Source organism: Ischnura elegans, chromosome 6, assembly GCF_921293095.1.
Source record: "Ischnura elegans chromosome 6, ioIscEleg1.1, whole genome shotgun sequence".
Classification (NCBI taxonomy): Eukaryota; Metazoa; Arthropoda; class Insecta; order Odonata; family Coenagrionidae; genus Ischnura; species Ischnura elegans.
Window position 1 is genome coordinate 49511374 of NC_060251.1, and position 24606 is coordinate 49535979.

Consider the following 24606-nt stretch of genomic DNA (forward strand, 5'->3'; position numbering starts at 1 on the left):
TATCATTTTTATAACTACATGGTGCATGAAATAAAAAAAAAATAAAAAAAAGGTTATCTTTACGTTGATAGGGGGCATGCAGCACGAATAGTTGCTCAATAATAAAATTCTGTGGCTATGGTATTACATTGGATAAGAATGCTAAAAATTCAAAACCTAATTTCGAAGGTTCTTTACCTTACCATGAAGCAAAGATAAAATATGATAAACACGGACAAGGAATAAATTGTGACAGACAAAAAATGTCGGTTCAATTAGAGAAATATTCCATTCTAATTTGAGCCAAACAATTTTTAATTCCTCAAATATCTTATTGCGAAATAATAAGAAAAATTGGTATTAATTCAATCAAAAATATTCCCACTTGTTTTTTTTACGAAATGTAGAAGTTTAGGACATTGCATTGAATTTATTGAGAGTTAAAACGAGCATTTTATGATTATATAATTTCATAACTATTCCAAACAAATAAATGTGAGAATCCACGAAGCTAAACACATGTTTACGAGCGCAATTTCAACAGTATTTATAAAGTCAACAATCGACTAGACTCATTGACAAATGCGTATAAAGCAATGCGAATTACCAACTACGCAATTACTAGCAAGCTTGCTGAGTCACGAATTCAAATAGGTACGGGGGATTACAGGCATCAACTGTTTAGGGTAGATAACCTTGATTCTACGGAAGTTTTCTTTGATATAGGTAGCCAAGAAATCGTGATAAATTAACTAAGGTACAAAGTTGCTATCATTATTATTATCATTAGAAGTAATGATGAGTTTCACCATTTCAAGAATAGTATGTAAATATTTGATCAGCTAAATGTTTAAGGGAGGAATTAAAAAGAGAGAAATGTAAAAATGACTTGGCAGGACATTACAGCTATCATATATAATACAATATCCACAAGAAACCGACAGGTAGTAGTAGAATTATGATGACTATTTATCTCAGAAATGGATTCAACCGTAGGCACTTAGCGATAATAACTCTTTTCCTCTGCGTCAACAATTTTCTATCGCACAAAACTTAATGAATACAAATTTCCGATGACGCAATGTCAAAAAAAAAGCGTTAAAATAACTATTATACAGCAAAAATGGCTTATGAAATACCGAATTTTGGCTTATCACCTCCCCTCCCCCTATATTTTACACTTCAAACCATTCTGGAACGTTCCGTAATCTTACGTTTTCATAGAATTACAAGTCACGCAAAGTAAATTAACTTTTTATTGATTGAAATGTCAATAAAGGAGTTTGCCCAGGTACTTTTATAGCCAACAACAAAACTTTCACGCTGTGGAATATTGGATACAGATGTACACAGAGTTAAAAGGTCTACTTCACTACTTCACCTAATTAATGATAATGCCACGTTTGCAATACATCAAATACATTTTGAGTATTTTTAATACCTTAATGCCGAGATTACGGTAAAAGGCCACGCGCTTAACCGATATAAACTGCATTAAACATTTTTACAAAGCAACGTGGGATAGGAAAAACAGCATCAGTGTTGATAAACAGATTAATTAATTCAGAAGGGTTGAACATATTCTGAAGAAAATAAACACGTAGTAGTTTTTATGATACCACCAAAACAAACAATATAGGTAACTTTCACGTGGTAGCACTAGGATATATATGGCACATAGGTTTAAACACCTCGGTGTCCAACATTATTGTTTATGTGAGAGTTAATATACTGTGAGTGATTTTTACCCCTCGAAAAGATGAAAACGATGTTAAAAGTACCTACGCAAATTTGCTGAAAACTCATTAATTTTTAACTTTGAAGCATGATGCACAGCGCATAAGCGGGTGTATAATTAACAGTGGTGATTGAGAAATAAATTATGCGAGTAAATACGAGTACTTCGATCGATATTTCAGATCCACAGAGCGTCGACTGTTGCCACTGGATTCTTCTCAATCCAGCGGTGCGCACTCTCCGGGCTGTGGACTAGACCCAGGCATTTGAGTATTTTCATCCGGCCTTGTAAATATTTTTAGAATATTCCACGAGTTAGGGATACATTAATACGGCGCGTTTTGCGAAGCAGTTTCCACACATCACTCTAATATGGTTGTTTAACTTTAAAAAATGAAATTTAAGCAAAGCAGTTTGCACCAGCAGCTGACCGAGTTCGCAAAGCACAGCTTATAAGGCGAAGGAACCCAACTCCAAGCATGGCACTCACGTTAGCACAGAAATCACTCGTGCACACACAACTCCTTCCCTTTCTGAAGAAGAAATCTTACCTCCAAGGAGCAGCATCGTCACTCATATCCTCAGTGGCCATTGTTCAAGGGGCTCAATGAGGTTCGTTGGGTGCTTTCGTATAGGGTTGAGGGATTTTTCGTAGTTAAAAAGTTTCTTCGTCTCAGAAAATGTATCGTTCGGACACCGACAACTCTTCTCGTCTCTTTTTATATTCCGTCTTCAAGAGTTCGATGTTGCGGAATTCGCCAGTCTTGTCTTTACGTCCAGAAAACGTCCAACTGCGTCCCTTTTGTCTTTTCACGAATTTCGGAAACTGGCGACGGGGAAAACGTGACTTTTCCCTCCGTTGGGACTCGCTCGACTCGCGAGCAGCGCCTCCAGCGGTGAAGAGAGGAGTTAAACTTCCTTCTTTCCACACGGCACCACCACCTTGATCGAACGAGCGACTTTAGGGAAAAAATCAGATCCCTCGCCACACTATTTTCTCCTATTCTCTATCACTCTCCCTATTTCCCACGTCCTAATAGTTCTCTCCTCAGCCCTATCCTGCGAAATTTCAATCACATTAGCTTAAAACAAAGCTTGAAAGAAAACAAATGAAAAGTAGAGTACTTCAGACGCACTCATCGGAATTCTCATACACTATTCTCATCACTGCGCACCGCGTAAATCATGGAAACAAGTGAACAGTATTTTTCGAAAAGATGTGAAACACGATTGTAGTTTGGACTAAAAATTTTAAAAATCCCCGTTCCTTGCTCCACCTTCTTTTCACAAACAGGTAGTCTTCATCCAAGTGAAAACATTCGAAAAACGAAAATAAGCTAATAGCACTCCTTCCCGAAGAGGAAAAAAATAAGGCAGTTCTTTTCTCGAGCGATCTCCCTAGTGAGATCTTTTAATAATAGCTTACGGAGTCACACAGTGCCTGGAACTCTTCCAGGCGTGCACCGACGAAATATCATACACACCTCGCTAACCCCCCCTTCGCACTCCTCCCTGTCCGGTAAACTCTGCACGGTCCTCTCCTTACCCCTCAGGCTTTCTTCCGGATCCCGGCCGGCCCCGAACGCGGCTCTTCGGCCCTAGGCTTCGATGAGCGCGTGGCTGTGGGAGGTCGTATCCCGCGCGGCGATGGCCGCATCTCCGCCGGGAAAATTGCCGCCGCGACGGCCGATTTGAATACCTTTTCCGGCTGATTGAAGATTTCCGAGTTCCGTGACGGTCAGTCCCTTCCTCAACGCAAAAAAATCATCTTCAACGTGCTCCCGCCGACTCAGCCCACGAGAAAAGTCATAGCCTCCACCGCCTAACACATTGATCTATGTTATAATACTTAACTCTCCACTAAGCAGATTTTTTATCACGAAAAAAGTGACCACACGTGATAAGTCTTTACAAATACCGCCCGTGGTGAAGAATCAGTAAGGATACGCTTCTCCGGCACTGATTTCCTGGGAGTTAAAATAAATATTACGTTAAAAATCCCACTTCCCAAGCAAAGGTAAAATTCAAAACGGTCAAGGTTCAACAATTAACATTGCGACTTATAACGAGGTAATCTTCGACGTGGTGTCCACCCTGAGAGTTCGCAGAGGTCAACGGCTAAAAAGGGGTAAGATATTTTCCTCCACCCTATAAAAATATTTCGTATTTCCCTTTCGTTAAAACTAAGCCTTTACTACGAAGTCCAGGTCGCACACAAAATTCTTCGCAGCTCAATCTTCCTCCAGGTCCGTGTCACCAGTTCCAGTTCAGTGATGTCCGTCTGGTCGGGGAAGAAACAATGATTCCTCTTCAAAAACCCATCTGAGGCAGCCGCCTCCCGATCCCCTTCAGTTTTCGCCTCCGTCATAAGCACTGATACAAGGAAGAGCACATCTCCAGGGAGGTAATCACACCGGAAGCAATTCCGTGGAGAACAACTCCAAAGAGACATGCGCGAGTCAAAATCCCAGGAACTAAGTCACCGAGGTGCCCCCGCGGGGAGCGGACCCACCAGCCGCCGTGAGTCCGGGCGAAATCCTCGGCGCGCGATTTTTTTTTCCAAAAGGTCCACTGAATCGCCGGCAAAGCGCGTACTATTTGAGAAAGTGTGAGAGAACTTTTCGCAGGAGAGTCTTGCAGAGGACTGAAAGTCTCGTATGAGTTGGGGAGACGGAGGAGGAGTAGAGATCCTTGGGAGAACTTGAGATCTCCCGTTTGTGTTCCTCGAGGTGTTGCGGGCGAGGGGTTTCTGGAATGGGAAGGGTGGAGGGGGGAGAGAGTGGGGGAAAAACCGTAGGGGACCAGGGGAAAGGAGAGGGGAGGGAGGAGGGTTAGGAAGAGACGAGACCAACGGTAGGAGGAGGAGGGGTCGGGGGTAGGTGGGGAAAAGAGATTGGGGCAGGGGAATGAAATAGGGGGGAAGGTAACACATCTTTTTTTTTCCCTGTTTTTAAACCGGGGTTCAAAGGGTTTTGCGGAGATTGGGAGGGACAGCAGAAGAGTTAAGGAAGTACGCGGGTGCTCAAAGCATGGGGTAGGGGTGGGAAAGATTGGACCAATAGGTAATGCGAATTTTAGGGTGGTATGGAGCAGGTAACGTTCTGGTACGTTTGGGTGAAGAAGGAATCATACATTTCGAGTCCATCAAAAACGTACATCCAAACAACAATTTATTCCTTCCTAATACTTGAAATGATTATCACACCACTTTTGAATTAATGACATTCTCACAAATTGAGTCTTTTGTCTTTCTCTTAACCTCTACGTTTAATGCTGATTCAGTGCCTTGGTGTATACGTCTCAAAGAATTTTAAATGCAAATTTTAATTTGAAATGTAAAAGGAGAAAAAGAAACTTGACATCAGAATTCTTTACCTATTTATTTTACTATCGTAAAAAAATGTTATAAACTTTTAAGTCTTTTACGTATCAATGTTACGTTCTCATATTCATTCATAGCCCCGGAAAAGGTGTGTAAATATATCGAAATGTTGGCAAATATTTGCATTTAAAATTCTTCAAGACCTATACTTCAAGATGAATCTACGTTGACATTCAAACTGAACTGACCTTACGATACATACAATTAATATCGTATAAATATTCTTAGCTTGTTAGTAATAAAATTAAATTTATGTGTCAATGATGAGTTGAATTTTCAGAGTAAAAATTCAATAGGGTGAATTGCCAATACAGCGGAAACATTGGTATACCAATCTAAGGGGTCCTAATGCAAAAACGGGGAAAGCCTTTAGTCACTCACAGATAAAACTAATTGCAATGAGAGCTTGCTAAAGGTAAGCAACTGCCACTAGTTAGAGCGAGAAACAACACCTCCATGGGACGAACGTGAAAAATTTTTATTTCCAGCACTTCATTAGTAAAGAAGTTCGTCGCATAAAATTTGTGATTGAAGCCTGAATGCAGAAAAAATTGCTATTTAAAAAAATTCATGCTCTGAAGGCATGGTAAATGGAATATTTCAACCATATAAAATTAAAATTGATTTGGAAAACATCTTAAAATTTATTTGAACCCTAAATAATTTGAAAATATATGAGAAATAATAAATATTAAACCTCAGAAAGCCATTTACACATAACACTTGCCAGTGTGATTCTTTTGCAAGTACTCGACAAAATATAAATGATGCGATGATCTCTGCATTTATTCAGGGTTTTCTTCCGCGTCAGCTTGTTTGTGGACAACAGTTTTGCTGGCTATCCTGCCAGCGTCTTCAGGTCGAAGGCGCCTTCGACCAGCAAAACTGTTGTCCACAAACAAAGTGACGCGGAAGAAAACCCTGATGAAATGCAGAGATCAAACCATCGCCGCGGAAACCTACGTTCTAACAAAATGATACGATGAGAAAATTATCAAAACATCAACTTGCACATTACTTGAAATGCTGTAAAAGCCATCATTTTTAACGTCATATGGTATTTTTCTATTAATAAATGGCAATTAATTTTGGAATGCAGTGGTTTCATAATTATTAGTTAATATATACCGCCATTCATTTGAAACTTGAAAATTTTTAAAACAATATTAAAAAATAATCTAAACACCGATTCTTAAAAAAATGAATTCATTGTCAAAATATATCCCTCTTATGTTTTCGACAATATAAAATGCTACTATTAGGAACATAAAAAACTGCACCACTTGAAAATTTAATTAAATCAATGGTGTAGCCATGTATCTTTCCATTTTATCGTGCTTTAATACAAAATGAAACAAATTCTCTCCTATTCTCTTAACTTTGTTTTAAATTCGCATGGTACCACGGAAAAATACGCCCCTGAAACAAACGTCATCTATAGGAGGATTCGATCGAAAGGGCTACGAGGGGTCATAACATTGTTTTCTCCTCATTATGGAGCAGAGCCATAGATGCATGAAGTGGTGTAAGGGTGAGGGAGGAAGAGGATAGAGTGAAATGGAGTCACGTGACAGGAGAGATCAGTGGCCAGTGACAGAGGTCGTGATCACTGAAGGAGCGAAGAGGATAAGGGTGGTGGGGCGGTGGTGAAGGTTAGCAGGGTTAACGGAGGCTCAGGAATGCCATTGGGGAGAGTGATGACAGAGGAGGGGCCCTAGGGAACGCGCTAACAATGCCAGCGACGCAAGGGGGGAGGAAATCAGAGTGAAGGTCATCAGCTCCCAAATACAAGAGGTCACAACACGTAACTCCTAGGTTTAGCAACGTATATCTGCGCGTCGAAATATATCAGCGTATGATACTGGTAATTTCTCGTGTCAAAATGGATACAGGCGATGAATATTAATATTGTTTCAACAAGGATTCACTCAAAAATTTGGAAAAAAAACAAGTGCGCACAGCAATTCCACTTCCATCTATTCCTATCCAATTTAGTCATTACCATCCACATCTGTTATTTCAATTCATTTTTATTCCATTTCCAATCATTTCTACTCATTTCTATCCATTTCTTTGCCTTTTTTTTCCTTTCCGGGCGGTTTATATCCGTTCCAGCTAATTTATTCACCATTTCTCAACAGGCGTAATTTTCAGAGTTGCATTGGATTTATTTGGATAGCTGAAGGTAGATCTCACCCTTGATAAAGCTCCATTAAAATGAAATTATATTAATACATTGCCTTAATTTGAGCGAGATTATGATTCAACGGTCTTACCTTCCACTAAAATTTTCACCCCTCTTCGTAATAATTATAAATACACTTATGGCATAAAAATGGGACATAAAATATGAGGAACATAAAAACAGTAACACATCAGATATTACTTAAATTAATGGAATAGCCAAGTATTTTTCCATTTTACAGTTCTTCGATGTGAAATGAAAAACATTTGTCTTCCAGAATCTTTATTACTTTTTAATTTCGTTCAGCATATTAGAAACGATGCCTCTGAAACAAAAGTTTTCTATAAAAGGGCTGATTTCTATGAAAGGGCTGCGCGGGACCATAACAGTATTTACTTCCCACTATGGAGCGGAGATATAGATGCACGAGGAGTGTTAGGGTGAAGGAGGCAGTGGAGAGAGTGAAAACGAATTTTCTTATTTCAGGAGATTGGAACGCCGCCTTCGGAGAAGATCAAGACGAAAGAATAACCGGAGAACATGGATTAGGAAAACAAAATGAAAAAGGAGGAAGGTAACATGAATCCTTCATGGAATAAACACTAGTGGTTGCTAATGCTTCATCAAAAAATCATAGCCGAAGATGATGCACGAAGGGAATGCCAGAAGACGTGAGAATATTTCAAACAGACACATCTTGGTGAATTAGACATTTAGAAACCAGGTGAACGACTGCAAAAACAACCCAGGAGTAGATATTAACAGCGATCATAATTTAGTGATGACGGGATTCCACATAAATTTCCAGAAACTGAGATGAAACTATGAAGAACGTAAGACAGGTGCACACATAGAAGGAGGCTCAACATCAACCTGAATATCAAGAAGCAGTAGAGAGTAAAATGAAATAAGATTTTACCGAGAAATCGGTGATGGAAAGCTGGAATCACATTAAAAATGTACAACTGGGGCGGCAAAAGATTCTCTTGGGAGAAGACAAGCTGTCAAGAAAAATACATGGATCACAAGCAAAGTCTTAGAACTCCTGGAAGAATGAGAAATGTGAACGATTTCTAAAAGCAAAGGACAACTTAACTACAAGAAAATAAGGAAAGAAATAAGTCGCAAAGTGGGGAAAGCTAGAGAAATTAGAATGAATAATATCTGCGTACCTACTTTTGCAGAAAAATCTCTCTCGGGGAAAAGTAGAACTGCCTATCTAATACTACTTCAAGGAGCTGAGTCCATTACGTAATGCCATTAAAAGCAATAAAGGAGATCTCCTGATTGAAAATTATGACAAATTGAAGAACACATAGAAAATAATTTCGTAACTCAAATAATTTAAGAGGATAGCAAAGTTGAAAATAATGATATGGGAGCTAAAATCTTAAGATCCGAATTTGACGCCGCAACAAAGGACCTATGGTAATCGATCGAAAGCGTAAAAAAAAAAAAACTCAAAAATATCCTTAAAATTGAAAGATTTCTTGGAGAGCAAAAGGAGTAACAGTAAACAACTACTACCCATGGTCTAGAGAGGACACTTGGTTAAAGAGGAACTGAAATTTCTAACATTATATTTAGCTCTCGCGAAGTTGGCAACGCATAACTCCAAGACATTATGGATAGCCAAAGCAGTCTCGATCAACTTTGAGTGACACCGTTGCAGACAACAGCCCTTCAAAGTTGGGTGCACAGCATCATTTGCGACCAGTACACACGAGCGAGGATATATTTGACCCTTCTACACCACAGAATCAATCACCACAGAAAATAGATAAACATATGTCATGCTCGGTAATGAAAACAGTACGCGAGATGACAATATTTCGACTCCATCCGTCTAAAAATAAGGCTGTACATTTTCTTTATTCCATTTTCATTCCACATTAATAATTCTGGCAATAAGTTTGTCAAATTCATTAATATCTTCGTCGTCATAGGCACTCATTTTCTATATTTATTTCCTCGACTCATAAATTGCCTATTCTTTCCTTTTTTGAATTTCCAGCTGCTGCCATTCCCTAATACCTACGTGGTACAGAAAAGGTCAAATTCCCCTTGAAATTAGTGAGAAGTAAGATTTTTTGCCGATCGAGGTCAGAAAATTCTTTCGTAAATTCTCTGAAATTGATTTCACGGTCTATGCGTAGTTTATCCTCTTCATGACGGAATGTGTCATTCATTTGTTCGTAATAAGTCGAGCTACGCCATTTTATGTTGCTCTTAATTTAGGAGAAAGCGCCAAGACGCATAAATATATATTCCGATAAGGCCTATCATTAGTATATTTTGCACAGTGGACATCCTTCCGATTGAATTAAAAAAGAAATCAACAACGCGAAGGTATTTACACTTGGCATCGCCCCAATTAAAGTCTGCCATCCCATATAAATTTAGTGCGGAGGATTCGCAGGGCCATTTTGCAAATTCAGCCCACACCACTAGGGAAGGGCTCAAGAGGCGATAATTGCCATTGCACGGCGAGTAACGAGGTTGGAATTCCGGTATAAAACATGGAATTACGGAGGGGGGTAGGAAATAGTGTGAGGTATGGAAGAAAAAAATTAACAGGAGTAAGGGCAAAGAGGGGGGTGCGTGAAATATAGGGGTTCGTGGGTGGCACTTGGCCCTTTGAGATAGGGATCTGGGAGATGCGCATGTGATAGGATGTGCTCGGAAGAGCTTGAGGGTGTCGCGATGTGTGAGAGAGAGGTAAGGCCGCGAGGAGGGAAGGGAAGGCCTGTGACAGCAAGGAATGAGGAGCAAGAAGAGAAATGACATGACTGAGGAAGTGGGAAAGAAAACAGAACTTCAAGGCGGAAGGCGCTTTAAAATGCAGCCAAGGACATGCTGGACCTAGTCCGCGGTACCGTGACCGCAGCCAAAATAATACTCAGCGATTATAATGGAAAAATCTCTCAATATGATGATAATTTGATTCAGTGTCTTATCTCTTGCCGAGGGCGCAGATATTGAAATTAATTAATTTTGTTACAAACAAACTGTTGGAGACTACGAATTCAAAAAATAATAACGTGCAAGTAATTCAGTGCTCCTTTAATCCATGTTCAAAACCGCACCATTCTTTTATTACATCCCTGAGTAATATTATTAAATTGATTTTTTCTCTTGACTTCTATGTTTCATGGTGATTCAGTGTCTTGAAGTATAGGTATATTTGTTATTTTGGTATAGGTATAGTTTTATTGAAGAATTTTAAATGCAAATATTTGCTGAAGTTTTGGTATATTTTTATTTGGTACTTTCATCCGGGCTTTTTTTTGCAATCAATTGGATTTGTTTATTAAAAAATACAAATAAAATACACAAATCCAATTAATTTCACGAAAGGTCTGATGAAGGTGCATATAAGTATACGGAAAGGTTGGCAAAAATTTGTATTCAAAATTCTTCAAAACCTGTACTACAATTCAACGTCACCATTAAACCATGGGCGTACCCAGCGAGGGTAGGTGGGAGGGGCAGTTATCCCCCCTAGAAGCAAAAATCGCAAAAGTCTTTAAGCAAAATCAGTACTGCATTGAAACGAAAGTATTCAACAAATTTTCTTTAAACCCACGAAAAATGATATCTATTAGTATAAGATAAGTAACTAAAATAAAACTATTTTTTTCAAGGAAATAATCTCAAACTAATAAAGCGCTGCCATAATTTTCTTAAAATGTTGGTTTCATTCACTTTTTCCATGCTAAAATGTCACAACTTGACTTGCCACCCCCCTAGATCATGGCTTGCCCTCCGTAGACCATGGCTTGCCCCCCCCCTAGATATCATCCAGGGTACGTCCTTGCATTAAGCATAGAATTCAAGATAAAAAATAAACTTAATATCATTACACAGCGTTATAATAAAATAATGGTGCGGTATTGAACATGGATTAAAGGATAACAGAATATTATCAACAACAAACACTTTGTTACTTCCACAAAATTTAATATTTCCGGTTTCGGCAATTACACCATCATCAAACATAGAAAATATTGATAATAGCCGAAACCGGTCATAAATAGAATTTTTTATAAATATTTTGTGGAAGTAACAAAGTGTTTGCTATTTTTTTTTCAATATGGAGCCCTTCCACCACACATAAGCTTCAAGTTTCAATGGAAAACAGAATTAATGCATATTTTTATTTTTCGAATTTGTTGTCTACAATAATTTTTTAACATAATTGAAAAAATTTCAATACCTGGGCCCTTGAAAAGAGAGAAGCCATTCGTCGATATTAGCCTACTCCTAACGAAGGCGCCAAGGGGACCACGGCCTAACGCCCAATCCAACCGACCAAGTATAGCACTTGAAGTGCCCTCCTCAAGGCTTTCAAGCAGAGATCGGGCAGCCTCTGAAAAATCTCTGCCACCCTAGCCCTAATATTTTCCTGTTAATTGCTAAAACCGCATAATTCTTTTATGATAACCCTGCATTTTAATATCAAAAGGTTTTTTTTCGCTGACCCCATGGAGATTCGACACAAAGAATTATGATTCAGTGGTGTGTGTGTAGCACCCCTGACAAACGATTGGGAGAATCAGTTTCCAACCTCATGCAAAATAAATTGTTCTTTTTTACGGCGTATTTATTCTTTGGTATACAAGAAAATACGAATGCGTATCAAAAAACAGCGATGATGAAGTCTTTTCAATGAGCTCTTCATTCAAGTCACTATACTCCAGAGAATGGCAATTTCAAAATATAAATTCAATTCACAGAATAAAAAAAAATATGAGACGACTAATTTTGGTGAGAGTCTCCATTTTTACACTCGATCCTTACTGTCAAAACAGATCTAAGGGAAAACTTTTTTTAAAGCCCAAATGAGCTTTTAAGCCCAAAATCTCCCTTTGAAACTGACTCTTTACTTATTTTGGACTACAAGTCAATTTTCCAGCATACGAGGAAGATTCCCGCCGAAACGGGGTTCAGAACAAATATCTACTAAACCTCCAAGTTTTACTTTAAGTATTACTACAAAATTAAAATACCAAGAAGGGAATCTTCGATGAAAAAAAGGAAAATTGCAGGGCGACAAATCATTCAATTAATGTCGTTCACATTTTATCACCCGCGGTTCTTACCATGGGGTACTTCTTATAAGTTTTGATTTGGTTACACATCAGTGGCGTGGCTGGGAATATATTTTGGGGGGGATGGGATGGGTAAGTAAGTGAGTAAGCATTTAAGTCCGGGAAAAATTTTGAAAAATGACATACCTTGAAATATATTTTACATAATTTTGGCAATGAATACTTAAATACGCAGATGCAGTTATTGCATGCCAAAACTAGAAAATGGCATTAATAATTTGTTATTTCTATGAGGCTTTGGGGAGGGGGAGGATCTATCCCCTCACCCCCCCCCCATAATTACTCCACTGTTACGCATCGCCTTTATTTTGATTTGAATCCATAATAGTTAATTGTGGAGATGAAATCTCCAAATAACATAAATTAGAGTAGGATTTCTTATCACAATACAGCATTGAACAAAGGAGTCGAATAAATAATTCGTGTGCTCTAAATTCATAGCTGCTGAAGAAGACAATTGAGATCAATTATAAAAACTTGGAGGTCACAAAATATTTAGTTATAACCTGAAAAGGATAATCTGAAAGAAATTTCACGACTCCCCGGTGATTAAATTAGCAGTTAGCATTTAAGTAAGCATCGGTAGTACACTGTATAAAGGAAATATGAGATGGAAACTTTTGATTATATCACGTCAAAGTCATACTTCAAACCTAACGATGAGAGCGGCGCGTTTTTTATTGCATGTTCTACAATGAATAGGAAATAATGGAAATTTTTTGCAACGCGATGCCTCGGGGTACTTTTGTTTTACGGCTTAAAAAAAACGAAATTGTGAGCGAGTTCATAACAATTATGAAAGATTTTATCATCAATTCACTATTCATGTCAATCATATGCTACATAGTTCACTTATTGATTGCATAGAATTTACCACCAAAAAATTAAAGAAGGCTTCAAATTGAAAATAGATTCATCATGGAAAAACTAAGCGCGTTTGAACAATTCCTCTTTCCTAACTACTAAGCACAACACACACCTGACCAGCTAACCGAGCAAAGGTGACGGACTTCCAAAAAGTCAAAATCAGTTGAGAATCCCTTAATTGCGCATAAGCCATGTCTGGCGGAAAATGCGATCATTTTCAAGAAAAAAAGATACATGGTTCGATTACAAGTCACGGTGGAATTTTTTCCCATGGCGATTAATTTGAATGAATTGGAGACCTTAAAATACAGGGATCTACCTATTATAAATGATGGACCCATTTCCAAAACTTATTATTTATTCAAGTTCACATCCAAAATTAACAAGCTTAATAGCAATGAAAAGAGGAAATTTAAAAGATTTTTTCATAATGTGTAATACAAATTTAATTTAATAAATTAAATAATTTGCGATGATTAGTTTTTTTATTATTTAATAATTAGAAATGTGACCTGGCTCTGCATTTCTGACCACCGTGTTCTCATGATCTCACACCACACGATCATTTCTTCTGGGGTTATGTGCAGGAGGCTATTTACGACAAACCTATACTAACTACATAACATTTATTACATTTATAATTATTACGCTTACCAACCAAATACGTAATTATTACGCATATCTACAAGTTAGGCAGCCAACTCTCTGTTACGTGTTCCTGCAAAAGGGTTGGTAGAGGGTATGAAAGGAGGTGGATAGTAACTACGGTCATTTGCGTCGTCTAGGCTAGAAGTAAAAAAAACTGCTAGATATCTTTTTGATTGCATTTTTAAGCTTCATATAAACGCTTCTATTTAGTACACTTGAATCAGGATTTATATACGAGGATAAATTGCCGAAGGCCCTCACTGTAGTATCAACCCTATACCTGCATTTCGATTCGGTGATAAATTATTCATCCGGCAAGTTCTTAGTTCAAGATAATATCAAGAAATTGAATTCGGAGATATGGTACTAAAGTGGAAATATCTGTGGGATGAAGATCCCTGGATTGGAACGAGTTGGCTGGCAAAAGTTTAAGCAAAATTGGAGTAAAATAAGCATTATAGACCTATTGGCATATGGCTCTTTGAAGAAATTTTGAACTCAATTAATATGCATCCTAATTACTTAATGCCTCTCGTGCCACATTTTCCACTTGGCTCGTGTAGCCTATTATCTTCTATTTTGGTCGCAATGCACATTACTCGCGAGAAAGATTTGACAGCCACTCAGAAACTTCGCCGCCAACATTGGTTCCTATGACATGTCACTCTTAAGAGACTAATGAAAGCGCCAAGTTTATCTTTTTTTAAGTTCTCTTAGTGAGTGTCTAAGACGGCTGACCGTAAGATATTCACCTTTCACCAGAGCCACATTACTCCGAAAGCATTATAATTCACTCTCGTATGAAAAATTTGTTTTTGCGAGGAATTTTTTCTCTTTCGTCAAATGATTAGAGTCTAGTCATAGCCTATGCCTTTCTTAATGTTCAATTTGAACTATACTAGGTAATTTCTTTGCAGCTAATTAATCTACAAGCCGCAATAAGTACAATAACATTTATAAAAATACAAGAAGTAAATTAATTAATCTTGCGCTGTACTAAAGAATTAAAATGGATTATTTCTACAATTTTATGTCATTTACAAGTAAATCGTGGGCATACTTCTCATCACTTTTCTACTCCACATCTCATTTGTGGGAGGGACGCTTTTCCCGGTTTTGTCGCTACTGGGCAAATCCGCTCCTACTGAACGTAAGAAAGCAACACTTTCAACCAACCCTTCGTATTCCGTTCAGCATTTTTAGTCATAGTTGTAAGTGATGAAAAATTTACATTCTATATATCAATTAATTAGAAAAAAGTTACATTCTATGTAACAATTAATTAGAAAAAAGTTACATTCTATATAACAATTAATTAGAAAAAAGTTACATTCTATATAACAATTAATTAGAAAATTAGAGGACACCTACCTTGAGACAGTTTGTAAAAGAATATCTTGAACGTTTGTTGATTAGTGACTATAGATACATTTTTATTACAGATATTAGGTTTCAAATTACATCATAGGGAAATATTCAGCATTTTCGAATGCTCTAGAGTGACAGGTATCCAAGTACTGTGATATATACATAAGCGCTCAATGAACGATGCGAATAGATTAGTATCTTAACTATTTTATGCTTCCGTGAGAATTTGACTATTTTGATAAATGGAACATGGTGGTATGGCACCAAGCGATCACTTTCAAAATAGCTCCCTTCGGAATTATATTGCTCACCAAATTTGATTTAAAAATGAGTTAGATAGTCTATATATTTCATGAGATGAGTAATTCAACCGTCAAAAAAATCTATAGCAATTTTACGGAAAATACATTACTTGATAATTCGATTCCAATAGTATTACAAGCTTTACAAAAATGGAAAATCAAAACAAATGAATTTATCACCAGAACATCCCTTAATCACCAATCTCTTAGGCACCAGATATTTTCTTATTTTACATGATAAGTGAAATGAAATATTTTATGTAAGATTTAACACTTTCCCGGTGAACAGCATATATAAACTTTTCTCGGGATTGCAAAATACCGAGAACATTTTATATATTTAATATTTAGTTTACATAATAACTACCATCATAGTTATCGCCTTCTTACCTTTATAAGGCATAGAACCGATTTTTTCATATATTATATTCTTATTTCGGTTATAATTGAACCCCACGTAGTACTAAGTACGAACATCGGAGTATCGGAATGGATAATAACGACTACTTCATTACTGCAATAAAATTCACATCAAAATGTATACAATGCAAAATATTTTTCTGTAGAAAAATCAAGGAACAATATATCGATTTATAAAAACGCCACGTCAAGAGGTTTTATTCGCGTATTGCATGGATAAAACTCCTGATAACGCCAAAGTTCCGTAGAATCTACGCTGAATTCAAAGAGAAATACGTCCAAATCCCAAACATTTCCCCAATTTTAAAGGACATTCAGTACCAACCGCATAATCCTCTTTTACGAGGTACTAGGATGCCCAGGATATTTATTGGTGATTATGGATGTCCAATCCCTTGTGATAGGGGCTGTAACTTGGATAGAAGTTGAAGTTTGGTCGTGGATGCTGAGGCTCAACGGGGAAATACAGAATAAAAATACCATCGGAAAAGTGTTTAATCACCGTAATAAAAAAGCGTGGGAGTGTTAAACATAGAAGACCCACGTTTATTCCTCGCGGCGGATATTTCTCTTTGACAATGTTTATGAGTCAGCTAATGCGCAACGTAAAATTTGTTGCGATATCAACAAAAACAATTTTACGAACATTCGAATATTCAGAAAAAATTCCATAGGTATCTTTAATGACCATATTTTAAATTAAATTATATTATGGTATTTTAAAAAATTTGAGAGAAATATTGTTGTTAAGTAGATGCAAATTTTACTAATTCCAAGCCTTCTTACCCCAGTCCTCATTCAGACCAAACAAAAAAAACTTACACCAGAATTATCGCTCATTGCAGCTAAAAAGCTCTAATAAATTAACAGATAGAAAAATAGATTAAAGCGAAAATCAAATATCTTCCACATTCGATATCGTAGTTGTAAATGAAAAAAATGCGAAATTTAACCACGCCTCCTAAAGTTCATGAGGAAGCCAATGGTCACTTGAAGACGGAGGAAGCAGTGCAAATGACGTCAATAACTTTCCTCGCTCGCATCCATGAAAACGGGTCGGGGATTTTGGCGCTAAGCCTATATTAACAAGAAAATACAGATCGAAAAAGGATTAATATTGGTCATTTCACTCTTCAATGTTAACCCATTTACTGTAGGCTAGTTTCCCATGGGTTGGGGAGTTCTTAATGGTGAATGAACTCGAAAAAGATGTCTATAATTCTAAGGCATCTCACATAAAAGTAATGGATTTTTATAAATGAAGTTGCCATGAATAACCCAAGAGAGGAAAGAGTTCGCTTAGTCACGATCATAAGCTGTTTTCGTAGAGAAACAGCAACATATTGAATACTTGACGGCTAAAACGAACTAACACTTCATGAATGGATAGGAAATATCACTTGGAAGTGGTAGGAGTCTTTGAGGATTAATCTAACTCACTGCATCAGCCAGAGCAGATATTTGTGATCGAAAATAAAAATACAATGGATTGTGAAATAAAATTTTGGCAACCGGCACAATCCAGAACAAATTCATAGCACCATAAAATCTACGCTGAATGAAATGATAAAAACACCCAAAGCTAGAGCATTTACCACATTTCATAGTACATTAATGTCAAACCGAATTATCTATTTTTACGCGGTACCATGGTGCTTAGATTATACAGTTAGTATTCGCTAAAACTCGGATAGAAGTTGAAGCCTAAGTGACGAAGAATAGCTTCAACTGAAAAAAATAAGAAGAAATAATTAAAAGCTATTAGACTGCGATGCATAATTTCGGCAACATGCGGAACGTCTAAAACTAAAATATGATATGATTAACCATTTCCAACCCAGAGCTGCTTCTGGAAGTAAGTAAATTTCACGACTTCTCATTTTAAAAATGTGAAAATATTCTACTCAATCCTAATTAACATGGAAGCTACATATTCTGCAATTAAACATTACAGCACAAAATAACAATTGGCTTAAATATTTCCTGAGTAGTGCTGAAAATTTATAAATTTTTGATGTTACTTAGAAGCAACATTGGGTTATGATGGGTTGAATCTACGATAAACGAAAAGATCAAACTAAGCACAAGGCTAAATTCCAAGCACTCAGCGCTTACGGCATGGTCCTCTAAGCACGCTCTTTGCATGGGTACTCTAGTGCAAGGCGAATGTGAGTATCGCGGAACAGTATGAAAAAATAAGACCACGACGATCTTTAACCCGTCCAACCTCCTCAAACCCCTTCGTCCGGAGACCTCTCCATCACGAAGCGTAGTGACAGATCTCAGTAGGCGTCGAACGAGCGTCCAGAATGGCTAAAAGGGACAGAGGATGGGAAGCCGAGGAGGCGGAGAAGGACTTTAGCCAGTGTAGAGAGAGAGAGAGAGAGAGGACAAATGGCCTTAGGGGTGGGGGAAGGGAGGGAGGAAGGGGAATGGAGTGGTGAACTCTCTCTGACCATCGCCTCACCAGAAATAGAACCTGTGGGCTTCTTCGACTAACACTCCACAACCCATCTCCTGCTTAGCAGACGTGTCCCTCCGCCCCACGACTCCCCCTTTCGTGGAGAAAACCAAGCGATTGGACGCTTCCACCACCCCCTTCCCCAGTCTTTACCCCACCCACCTTCTCTGGACCCCTCCCCCACCCCTACAACTCTTCCTCGTGTCCACGTCCAACCCTTCCTCGTCTCCTGATACTACTTTTTTTACCCTCTCTTATTTTCACCCCCATCCGACGTGTTCTCCCATCTCCACCTATCATCCATTACTTCGTTTATCTTTTACTTTGAACCAATATTTTTTATGCGCGTAAATATTTCCATCGTTAGCACGAAGTTAATTCAGATGGTTAATATGAAATAACCTGGTGTTTTAACTCTAATTATTGCTACGCACAACATAAAAATATTGCACTGCTTTCATGATGAAAATGTGTGAACTCGTGCAACTCGTGAGTTAAGTGAAGAAGGGAAAAAGTTATGCACTATATAAAAATACGGAATACATTTTTCACACAGTGCGTCGATAAACTAATAGATATGCTTCAAGTTTTCTTCTGGTCTGCGAATCATGAAAGGAGTAGTTATTTTATAATTACATAAATTACTTTATAAAAACATACAGAATACATGAATACGCTTAGTTTTGAAATACACTTATTAATAAACATAACTCCCGTTTTTTCTGGACTAGGAATCGGCATATAGCCAATTATACATGACCCTGTTGAATATTAAATTCAATAATCCCTGTGCCACGACCATTCCTTTCAGGAGTCTGCTACTTTTTCCAGAAGTTTCATTCCGACCCATCGTCACTTCGCACTTGTTTCACCCATTACTCCGTTACTCTTTTATATTAAACAGTTACTTCGGTTTTTCAACCATTAAAACAGAATTTGATAAATTTATTAACAATTCACAACGTGCTGACTTAGCAGAAAACTGGAATTGTATTAATGAACTTGAATAATAATAAATGTATAAATATATTCCATATTTTCATATACCTATATTAATTTATAGTTATTCAATATAACTAAACTACAGAATAATTTCCACGTCGTACGTGTTGAAGTTAGTAAATATACTTCAAGTTTTCTTCTGAACGAGGAGTAATTGTTGAAAATAAGTATGAAAATAACAATACATCAATACATGGTATATTATAATGCACTTATTATCTATTAAAATATATAAACCTTCGGTTTTCTGATGAACCATGCTGAACCCATACATTCCATTGTTTTCAATATTTTTTATTTTTATATACTACTCATCACTTTCCCTTGTCCACGTCGAATACTTCATTGACTTCTGCTGCTTTCTTCCCTGTATTTTCCATCTCAACTGCTGTCTCTTCAAACTCGTTTTACCATTATTCCATGTCGGTAGGTAGGTAATATGGAGGATGCGTTTAAGCATAGAGAGGGAAGTCTCTAAAACCTCCGCCTCAGGGATTTAAACATGGTGTTGTGGGGTCAACTAAGTCACCATACTAACCCGAACACCTATTTTCTATTTATAGCCAAAACTTTTGTTATTTACTCTGCGTTCTTCTTCGCTAATGAATAATTAGCATCCAAAATCTATTAAACGACATACCAATATGCTCAAATCCGGCTCAAAGGTATTAAAATTTGACACTAAACCTCCATTCCGGGAAATATCTACCGTTTCTGATCTGAATTTCATGTTTTCCGGTAAATTAGATGTTAACTAACAATATTAGCGAATTCTGTAAATCATGCTTCTGTATGATGATGTCATCTGTCAGGAAGCACTGAACAAGTTGCAATAACGACATTTCACTTACCCAAGTGATACAAAATTCAAACACCGATTAATTGTAAACAATACGCCAGGACAGGACGTTAGACATAAGCAATTTTCTCCAGCTTTGGAGAATGATGTCCCTCTACTAGAAAATACGTTTACAAATAAATAAATATTGAAAATTATGTAAGACTTAGATCCTGTTAATTTTTCTCTTTCGTGGGTAACTCATTTAATTGAAATAAAATTCTCAATCGAAATAAAGACATTTAAACAAATGCTATGGTGGGGGTAAGCCAATTACACCCCTCAGATTCATCTCTTGATCTCGGATTCTTCCATTTCAATCTTGATCCCATGGAAAAACTCTATAAACACAAGCATGCTACCCGACATATACCCTCAAAGGTATACAGTGTGTTTCAGGAGGAATCTGCAACTCTTTAGGAGGTGGTAGCCGTAACAATTTTGAGCATTTTTGTCCATAAACATGGGATCGCAACTCTTTTGTAACTCAGCAATTTACACGCAAGCATTTTTTTTGGATGCACTTTGCAGTTATCATAAAAACTATTTTCCTGGGATATCCAGACTTTTCGACAATTTATTTAATTCTCTGTGTTTTTAAGTACATTAAATAGTTAAGGTTGGACGAAAATACACGTTTTTAACTGCCTGAAACAATTAATCTCACAAAAGGTGAGATTGCGCAATCGTTTCTCGTTACTCGCTCAAAGCTCTCGATTACTTAAGCTCCAATATTTTTTGTTTCAGAAAATTATAAACGAACATTTTCGTACAGCCTTAATTATTTAATGTCCTTTAAAATTTAGAGTATAAAATAAAATGTCAAAAAAGCTGGATACCCAAGAAAAACAGTTTTCATGGTAACTGCAAAGTGTATCCAAAACAATATTTCCGTTGCCATAGCTCAGTAACTAATGAGTTGCGACCCCATCTTTATGCATAAAAAATGCTTAAAATTGTCTCCCTTACGATCTCCTGAAGTATTGGATATTCCTCCAGAAACACTATTTATACCCGGCCAAAATCAAAACCACCGACTAGCCCGACTAACACGTATTCATATGCCATGAGTGTTTTAGGTTAGCGCAGATGGCTAATACAAACATCGAACTTTCCTGCGTCATCTACCTACACAACCGTCTCCTTTTCCCAGCAATAGTGAATGCACGGCCAGGATTTTGAAAAAAAGGAGGAAGCGGGACTTTTCGGCGTTTTGGTTCAAGAAGTCTGCGAAAGAAGAAGTCTTGCGAAACGTGGAATTATGCATCTGCCGAGCTGCATCCGCCACGAGAGGGGGAGACCCATAACTCCTTCCGTTAGCCCTTGTCGCCTTCCTAAGCTGAAAGGGGATAAGGGGGTAAGGGACTGTCAGGACCATTTGCCTCACTAAATCCATCCATGTCTGCGTAGCTTTAGGAAAACACTAGTTTCTTTACGCGAAGGAAATCTTCGCCGGCAAGAAACCCTCTGAGATCTAAAACGCGCCGAATAAATATCTCGAGCACAATAAATTGGAAATACATGGGTATATCCAGTTTCAAAAACCGAGGTAAGAGTAAAAAAATAACAGAATTGGTAATAAAAATTGAAATACCTAAAAGTAGAAATCTAGGTAAAACAAATTATGTCGAAGAGTAAAAAAGCCGGCATGGTCATAGAAACAAGACTACGGAGACAGCATGATTATGAAGGATGCTTAGAGTGGACTTTCGGAGTGAAGTTTGTCATACATTTACACTTTATACTTAAAAAAAGTAGGTTAATAATTTCATGGAAGACAATTTGTGAAATATTTAATGTCCCTCAAATAGAAATCATTCATAATAACCTTTAAAAAATAAATTCTTCGTGTTAGAGTGCAGCATCAACAATAATTGATAATGAGATTGGTTTGATGCAAGTCTCCACTCAATTTTCTTATCAACTATTATATTCCTTCCCTTCCACCGGTCCTCCAAAGATATAAAATCATAAACAATGGCATGTAGGAAGCTAATGGCACTATGAGTAAAAATTCAAAATTATCAAATTCAAAACTTAAACTAAGAAAATATTTTGTCAGTACATGAGCTCGTGAAACAAAAATGATAACCCATTACGATCTGGGAGACGGCCGGATTTAGATAAAAGTGGCCCAAGGCTATTCCACCAATGAGACCCTTTCACTTCTCACTTACTTTGGTGCAATCTAGCTTATGCAAACGAACAGACCCAATGAGCCAAACGCGTTGATCTTAACAGACACAATTTTATGAGTCTTATTACTCATTTGCGTAGAATTTATCCTCGTTTTTGGTTTATTGTTCTAGTGTTCTCTGTTTTTAAAATAATGTAATTTCAATTTTTCTAGCAAATTGAATGTAGATCCTTCTTAATATTAAGGCCCTTTGCTCAAGCTGATGATATATTCATAATAATCCTATAGGAAAATCCGGTTCCGGTTGGTGATGAAGAAATTCGCAACAGAACACGAAAAGAATTATGGCTCTCCTTCGTAGCTCACACCTGTTGACTTAAAATACTTCAAAGACTTGGTTGACGACAAAATGAGTCAATTTTTAAAATTATTATTCTTTAGCCATTTCGTAAGGTCATATATGCCGCAGAACGCATTTATCGAAGTCTCCAGGTGTTCCTCGCGATGTTTAATGAGATAACATTTTTCTCTTGCTCTTCTTAGTTAGATTGTTTTCAGACTGCTTCAAACAGTCATAAATAAGGACAATCATAATTTTAGCAACAACATAATATAAATATTATCAAATCTCCTTGTTCTAGCAGACTAAACACAGTTAATGTCACCATAAACTTTCAGTATCCTTGAAAGGTAGCTTCCCTCAGAACTCTCAAAATAAACGACATATCCGAGCCATGTGAAAAATTTGTAAATGCCAAAATGCTTTGAAAAAAGGACACTAAAATACCGCATAGCGTTGTTTTGCGGGTATAGACCGAATAAAATTGCGTTTTAAATGCCATACAAATACATCATAACTCTTAAGGTCCAACTATTTGTATATATTTTATTTTCCTCAACATCTGAGCCGTATCTTGAGGGGTCAATCTTCAAAAAACTTAAAAAAAAAACAAGAAAAACTCACCATATGCCTCTGAGGGGAACTTTATATTTTCAATTAAGTTGTTATTATGTAAAAAAATTATCTAACACGGAAAATATAATATTTTCCTTTATTGAATGCATCAAATCATTGTTATCATTAAGATAGCCGTTTAATCAGCCCTTTGAAAAATAAATTAGTAGTTCACTCGTTAATCGATGCAAATTTTTATTCGTAATAACAAATAAAACAGAAAATGTTCATCTAAAAGCTTCAAAAGATCATATCCTTTTATTAACGTCACTTTCTAGCTATTACTGTTTATTTTAGAAGCGCAGGAGGGCACTTTTCCACTGTGAGAGAAAACAACGGAATGAGAAAATTCTGCACACCAACCATTTCAATAACATGGATTTAAGTCGAGCCCCACCCAGCCCGAAATTTAATACTGCAACCGTCACTGATAGCAGTAGGATACTTAATCGCATACGTTTGTCTCCAAGTATTCCTCAGGTAATAAATAAGGGAAATACAAAAGAGAAGCTAGCAATGAAAGAACAAAAAATCTTCGTAATCTCGTTCGTAAGTTATCGGCTCATATTGGCTCAAGCATTGCTCGAGGATCCGCGGCCAAATTTCGACGTAGCCAACTGCACGATGAAAGAGAAATTACAAAGGGGCACAACTTAAATGTAAAAGAAGGATAAAAAATCAGCGCGACCTATATAAGAGATGAATAGCGATATAGGAGACTAAATTATTACAACTACGTTTAAATACATGGTTATATACCTCCTATGGACCAAAAGAGCCCACCCTGTTAACCTAGTTAAATATAGCAAACACAATAGCTATGAATGATATGTCACGTATTTTTTGTCCATTTACAACTCTTTTGATGTACCCACACAAGAAAAATCGCAATCGCATTACGATACTATCTTCCTATAAACTATTGACACCGAACCATTTTTTATGATGAACCTGCATAGGCGGATTTAGGGGAGGGACACGGGGGCACGTGCCCCCCCCCCCCCCCCCAGACGTTCAAAAACTGGAAAAGATTTTTATTTACTTTTTTATTTCAAACTTCGCCGTAAAAATCACAATTAGCCCTTTACAACGGAGGATTAACAAAGCACAACACAAACATCCATGTCTTGGATAGGGACCACCTACCCAGGCGGCGTTCGAACCCACGACCTTCGGTTAGTCAAGCGAGGATTTACCCCACCGCCAACGAGGCC

The 24606-nt window shown here is 37.3% G+C and overlaps 1 protein-coding gene across 3 annotated transcripts in view; it reads right to left on the reverse strand.

Moving 5' to 3' along the window:
• The window catches only part of LOC124160627 (protein piccolo-like), a 310967-nt gene that overhangs the window by 209391 nt on the left and 76970 nt on the right, over window positions 1-24606 (reverse strand). Inside the window, exon 1 of one of the 3 annotated variants that reach the window (XM_046536531.1) lies at window positions 2268-4423. The exons of the other annotated variants lie outside the window; for them this stretch is intronic. Coding sequence (XP_046392487.1) covers window positions 2268-2308 — 41 coding nt within the window. The 5' untranslated portion in view covers window positions 2309-4423. Of the gene's footprint in view, window positions 1-2267; window positions 4424-24606 lie in introns of those variants that run through there. 3 annotated transcript variants of the gene reach the window in all.